This window comes from Colletotrichum scovillei, assembly GCF_011075155.1.
Source record: "Colletotrichum scovillei strain TJNH1 chromosome Unknown Contig00001, whole genome shotgun sequence".
NCBI lineage: Eukaryota > Fungi > Ascomycota > Sordariomycetes > Glomerellales > Glomerellaceae > Colletotrichum > Colletotrichum scovillei.
This window is the reverse complement of record NW_023336259.1, coordinates 3,530,203-3,536,880: the sequence shown is the minus strand read 5'-3', so window position 1 is coordinate 3,536,880 and position 6,678 is coordinate 3,530,203. Positions and strand designations below refer to the sequence as shown.

At 54.2% G+C, this 6,678-nt stretch overlaps 2 protein-coding genes across 2 annotated transcripts; one reads left to right on the top strand and one right to left on the bottom strand.

Annotated features, from left to right (window-relative positions):
- The first annotated feature begins 519 nt into the window (after positions 1–519).
- HER10_EVM0012443 (uncharacterized protein) lies at positions 520–5,780 on the top strand. The gene has a single exon (XM_035481839.1). The coding sequence runs from the start codon at positions 4,645–4,647 to the stop codon at positions 5,443–5,445; it is 801 nt and encodes a 266-aa protein (XP_035339007.1). The 5' UTR covers positions 520–4,644; the 3' UTR covers positions 5,446–5,780.
- HER10_EVM0007112 (endonuclease/Exonuclease/phosphatase) lies at positions 947–1,852 on the bottom strand (the record flags this gene model as incomplete). The annotated part of the gene is made up of 1 exon (XM_035476678.1): positions 947–1,852. One exon carries the CDS (start codon positions 1,850–1,852, stop codon positions 947–949), a length of 906 nt encoding a protein of 301 aa, XP_035338525.1.
- Positions 5,781–6,678: the final 898 nt, after the last annotated feature.

Sequence of the window (6,678 nt, the reverse complement as noted above, 5' to 3'; positions counted from 1 at the left end):
AGCTCTCTATTGAGCTCGTTCGCATTTTAGTCTCTCCGTCCATTAACGTTTGAGTCTCTTTGTGTTTTGTGCAGAGCTGCCGTACGGTCAACGACCACAGTCAAAGACATCGTCATTACGAATTGTATGCAGAGAAGCATAGTTTGTGTGATTAGAAATGCGGAGGCCGCGGAACGGTTATGACGAACGTCTTCAAGTGTATGTATCCATTCAAATCTTCAGATCTGATGCACGCCACGGTTGCATTGGTTTAGCAATTTTGCAAATTATCTAGTATGGCGAGCCCGCCATTTGTCCGATATGCCACTCTTGCACGCTCGAGATGCATGAAGCCGAGAGCGGACGCTGCTGCAAAGACGCGATGGACTGACAAGTCGATATATCCGAGGCGGACGGATCGATAGGCGGTTGTTGGTTGTGGAGCGAGGAACTCGACACCATCTCAGAGCCACACCGCCTTTTCGCTTGAGGCATAATCCCTCAACGCCACCGTTGAAAGCGATCCCAACGCGCCACAGTGGTAGGTAGAACGTGGCATAGCCTGCCGCATTGAAGCCGTGTGGCAGAGATAGGACAAACGTATACGATATAATACGCAGCGCTTCCGGATGGTAATACCGTTGTGATCGTACCGTATGCGAACGCCATATCGACTGACTTTGGAGGCTTAGAATGACGCAACGCCACTCGTCGTTGGCCGTGTACATCGACTTCCCGATGGCCTGTTGCTGCGAGACCTTATCACTCGATGCTGAGCGGTTGTCCAGCTCCTGCACGCCAGTCGATTTCACTTGACGTTGAGACCTTGGAATGCCGGAGATGCAGGGAGCTTGTCTCGGAGACTCGAGCAGGTCCAGATCTGCCTCTTCTACGCCGCCGATTTGCGTGACGTTGCACGGGGATCCATGATTTTGAATCCAAGCCACGATTGACGTGGTGTATTGTTTCAGAAGATATTGCTGGCCGTTCGTAAGACAGGAATCTCAACGTCGGCGACAACCGGCCTATGGTCAGACAGATAAACGCCGTCATCGAACTTGTTCGAGAGCACGCCAAATGTCTTGATGGTTGCCGGGCTCGGATCCTTCACAAACAAAAAGTCTATTCTCTTCGGTTCCTCGTCCGGCTCGTCAAACGACGTGTACGTGATTTCGTTCCCGTATCGCTTCGCTTTAGGAACCTGAGTTGAGACATCGACCATGCCTGACCCCGGCGCCACCATTGTCTTGTAGGCATTATCATCCGGGGTACTGTTAAAGTCACCCGCAAGCAGGACGGTTGTCGGAGGTTTTCCGTTTGCTCCTTTGCTCCACTCTCGGGCAACGTTGAGAAGCAGTTTGGCGCTCTGCTCTCGAGCGACAACCCCTATATGATCGAAGTGCGTACTCATGACAACGACACGCGAGTCTGTCTGTTTATCGAGAAACTCCCCGACGGTGACAACACGGTTCAGTACGGCATCCCATCCTCTAGATGGCTTTTCTGGTGTCTTGCTCAACCAAAAAGTTTCATTCCGCTCGCACTGCCAACGTCCAACCTGGTAGAATACTGGTGAGAATTCGCCACCTCGCTTGCCGTCATCACGACCGAGACCTATATGTCCCCAGGCAGGACCGAGGTAAGACTGGATGTCTTCGAGTTGAGAGTAGAGGACTTCTTGCAGACAGATGAATGCTGACTCATGGCCAGTCGTAAGGAAGTCCAACTGATTGCAGAGTTTCGGACCCCGAAAGCTCCACGGTTTCTCATTGGGAGTGGGTTTCGTCGTTGCGTACCGGACGTTCTGGCTCACTAGGCGGAGCAGCATAGACCTGGCCGCTGCCGACTTTGTATTTTCAAGTTTGACGAGCATGATGAATGCGCAATAGATGATCAGTTGCGCAACAGACGACCAGTCGAGCTGTGAGAGAACTTGAGATGTGTTGTACAAACAAACTTGGACAGCGGGAGCTTGACGGTAGGCCAAGGCCGTGCGCCTTAGCTGCGGAGACTAGAGGTTGACGGCAGAACGCCCAGGGGAAGGTGATGGGCGCGAAGAGCAACAAGAAGTCGGATAGAAAGGAATTTGACGAGCGTTACCTGACTCGACAATACTCTGAGATGATGAGGTGTCGTTGGATGAATTGGATCTTTGACGTTGGAACAAAGCTGAAGTTCGCTTTACTTGGGATGGAAAGAGCAGGCATCCTCCTGCCCCATCTCCTGCCCTGCGGCCGCCCCAGCACCTGCCCGCCCCGGCCCCCGGCTGGCAAGTGGGTCACGTGCTGATTCTGGAACTTCGCGGGGAAGGAAGCAACGGCCGCGGCGGCTGGCCCAAGCTCCTGCATTCTTTGGCGATCCGGGGTCTGCTGGGCAAGGTAAGAAGGTATGTATTTTCGCCTCCCCCGGATCTTCCTCTTTGGAATTCCAAGCTGAGCAGCCAGCCCATTTTCGGTCCCTACCTTACCTTACATGCCTATCTACCGACCAACCAACCAACCTACAGATATCGGCGCAACCACCACGATCCTATTGCTTAGATCAGCCTCGAAGCATACGGTAGTCGACTCACGCCACGGACCATGGCAAGAAGACGAATTGAGACGGCGGGTTTCCCATCTGTCAAATTTCACAATGGGGCCTGGCATTCCTGCTGATGCCTTCACCGCTAATTGATGGCGCCAGTATCTGATGGAATGCCTCGGAAGCGTCCATCTTCCCAGTCAGCAGTCTTTTGCGAGGTAACTCGAAATTTGTCACACACTCCCACGACCCCCAAGCCTTATCTCCGCATTTTCGTTGGATGCGCGACCAGCCCTCCCTCCATCTCAACGTCCCGAGACTCTGGATGGCGTTCTTACGTGGGAATAGCAGCTAGGTAAGGTAAGCTGGCGCAGACAATAGTCCAGTTTCACTGCCTTGCGGGTCGATTACTCACCATCTTAGGATAAGTAGGGCAGCCTGGTGTCACACGATCCATCCAGCCTTTCCCAAACAGCCGGCCTCTCCCAGTAAGCGCCTTTGCGCGGCGGGCTGATACCAGCACGACGACCCACAAACCAGTCACGTTCTTATCACGGCCCGCTGCCCGACTTCATTTTTCGAGCCGTGATTCAGGCCTCATGGGATGGCAGCGGCTACGGTTCTAGGAGATGTTCGTCCGCTCTTGTCAAATCCAAGTCATGACGCAATGTGTACACAGTCGGTGAACCAGCTGACTTGTTTTTAAGTCAAGACAGGACCTTGGAAAGGAACCAGGGTTATTCGGACAAACTATCGACATTTCCACTTGAATACGGGCCTCATTTGAGCTGCTTCGTATTTCGCAAAGTTTCGGGGGGTTTCTCGGAGAAGTCAGGAAGGTTGGAGAGGTCAGAGGCCTCATAGCCGAAAGACGAGTGTGCTGCATGCCCATCTCGCAGCGGTTCATGCACCGTGGCGATCTTCCATTTCTGAGGCTGAGGGTGGTGCAGGATTCGGATGGGTGACTGGCCGAAGCGAGGGTGCGAGCAGCAAAGGCTCCCGACTTCACCGAGGAATCATCGGAATTTGGCTGCCTTTTGTCCAATCTGCAGTGCGGTGTGAGGCCGGTCTGTCGAGCTGACTCAAATGCGCCACTTGGAGGCGTCATGCAAGGTACGCCAGCCGCTCTAGCAAGCGTGGGAGGGCGATCAAAAACTTGTCCCTTGGCCAGTCTAGTCGACAGCTGTCTTGCACATTCCTTGCTTGCAGGTTCATGGCCTCGAAAATGCGCACCGGTCAAGCGACGGTGGTTTTGCACACTGAGGGAATCGGCACGTTCGGTTGGCGCTATGGTGGGCAAGGTAGTCATCTGCCTGACTCGGCCTCCAACCAATACGTGTGGTGGTTGCAAATCTGTCTCAGCTTATTCATATAAGCCGCGGTAGTCGCGCGCCGGTCGACACACCCACACGGAGGAACGCGAAGCAACCAAAAGACCGGATTTCCTTGCGGTCTGCCAGGAATTGGGATAGATTTCAATACGAATCCCAGCCCGGTGCCTCAGCTTACCACCATTTCCGGATGCGTATCTCTGCTTCTGGCTGCACCCCGGCCATTTGGAGACACTGCACAGCTTTTTCCCAGACACTCATGGCGGGTGAGGAGTCACGCTCCTCATAGGCCTCTTTCACGTGGGGGTTGATGGTGGCTGGCTGCCCCGCGATATTGAGACCTCTGCACTGGGCAATGGGCACTGGTGACCACCATCTTCCAGCCATACAAGGCAGCTCTTGGCTGGGTTAACGTGACTGAGCCGAATCACCAGCCAGCCTGCAACCTTGTCGGTGTGCGTGCGTGCTTGCGTGTGTGGGTGGGTAGGTGAAGGCAGTGTCGGATAACGTCCGCCTTGCACATCCTCTGCCTGGCTGAGGCTGCGATGGAAACATATAAGTACGAGTACACCGCCTCGTCTCCAGCTCGTGTTCCTTCACCTCGGTCTGTCACGTTTTACAGCATCACATCATTGCTGAAACCACAGACAAGATCAAGCTACTTGCCACTTTCGTTTGGTATACTTTTGAGCCGGCGCAGACCGGCGAGGACCTAACTCGTCTTGTCAGTGATTTTACTGTTCAGACGCCTATTTCCGCAACTATCAAGACCAACACACAACTACTACCAATTCAACAAACAACCGGCGCGATGCCTCAAACACCAAAGACACCCTCACGGCGAGACTCATGGCCACCAACTCTGGTGCGCCTCGCCCCTACAATTCCCAAGGACTACCCATCTCTCGACGACATTGACGAGGACCCCTTGACCTACTTCCTCACACCCGCGCCTGACCTGGAGGATGATGACGAGGACGACATGACCATGATGGACTTTGACGCCGGCATCGAAGACGACAGCGAGCGCGAGATTGTCCGCAGCGTGAGCCCCTCAAGCCTGGACGGCCTGGACAAGTCAAAGGGCCGCAGCAAGTCGCCGCCTGTACCCGACCTCTCGGACCTAGCCACGCCGGACACGGACGACGAGGAGGAAGACTACATTCGCTTCGCGCCGCACGGGTTCATGATCCCCTTTAGTCTGCGCGACTTCGCCATCGACGGCCTCAAGTCCATGGCCAAGTCAAAGTCCCGCCCTTCTAAGCAATCACCGTTGGACAACAACGTGCTTCTCTCGCCGTCGTCGTTCCCGCCTACCCGGGGCCGAGCACCCGTGCGACCGGGCGGTGGGCGGGGCCGGCAGAGGACGACGTCGTACCGGCACCATCGACCGCAGCATGTCTGGCGCGAGCCGAGCCCGGACGTCTGGTCTATTGAGGAGGAGACGGAGGAGGTGCTCCTGAGCGAGATGGGAAGCAGCGTCGGCGCCGTGAGCGACATGGAGGACGACGAGAGGGAGGAAGACGCGGCGGCGTGTCCAGCCAAGAGCGGAGACGTACAGGCTGCGAAGGCGAAGAAGAAGGTCCGGTTCCTGTTGCCCTCTTTGGAGTGAGCGACTGGTACAAGCATTACAGCATTTCACGGCGTTTCTGGGGTAAAGCATATTCTATCTGCATTGGGAGGTTTATCGTCACTTTTTACTTTCCCATCTTCATTTCCTTCCTCTCTTTCGGTATACGCCGCCCTCTGGTAGGGGGTTATTTCTAACAGCATGCATGGGTGTATGGGAGTTTTGCACAATGCCCGTCATTTTGGATGGTAATTTGGGTCTTGGAGCATTTCTTCCATCTTTTTCCGAAGGATGTGGCACACGGGCATCTTTGGAGGGGGGGCATATGGGAATTCGGGGCACAGACACACACACAGATTTTTAGGTGCATAATTGGAAGCAACCGCTATGAAGGGCGGAATAAAAAAACCCTGATCTACACTTTTTCGCAACCTTCATGCTTTCGTCTCTAGTGTGAGGTGTGCATGCCTACTGCGCGGTTGATGAAGTTTGACGGGTGACAAGAAAGATGCAGGACGTTGCGTGACTGACGGCTCTCTTAGTTTGAGCAGCTGAGTCTGCTTGCAGATAAGGCGAATGGCAAGGCGAGAGGGGAAAAGAGTGGTGGTGGTGGTGATGGTGATACACTAAACGCAGAGCAACCGCTCACACGCTTCTCGAATTTCTCGCAGAAAATCAAGGTATACTTTCTCGCATGATGGTATTTGGCGGGGGAATGAGAATCGAAGAAAATCAAGGTTTAGGGGGAATCGTACTTTTTTTTTTTGCTGTGTGATGTTAGATCTCGATCGCGGGCCCCACGCGGTAGCCTCGAGCTGGATAAAACAAGGTCCTGCGGGAGGTCTTGCGGAGGAGCAAGGTCTCACTTTCAAGAGTCTCGAGTCTCTACAGGGAGGGAGGGAACTCGGAAGGGCGAGGAGGAGGAGGAGGAGGAGGAGGGCGGTCCCACACCACGTGCGACTGGGCGGCGGGCGGGAGAGACCTCGTGATGTTCGGGGCCCGTATGGCTTCTTCGCTGCTACACTATGCGATACGCCCGAGACATTCCGCGGGCGCTGTGATGTTCACTGTGTATGGGTGCGTGGTTTGGTAGCGATTTTGCGTTATTGGATGGGAAAACAGGGCATTGTGGTTTGGCTGCCTTGGTTTCGGACCTGTAAGACTATGGGTATAATAACGAAAGTGAAAAGATGGGAAATTCGGAATGAGATTTTGGAAAAGACCGTGGGGGAATCAAGTCGAGACCTTGATTTTTGTGCTATATGAGAAAGTTGT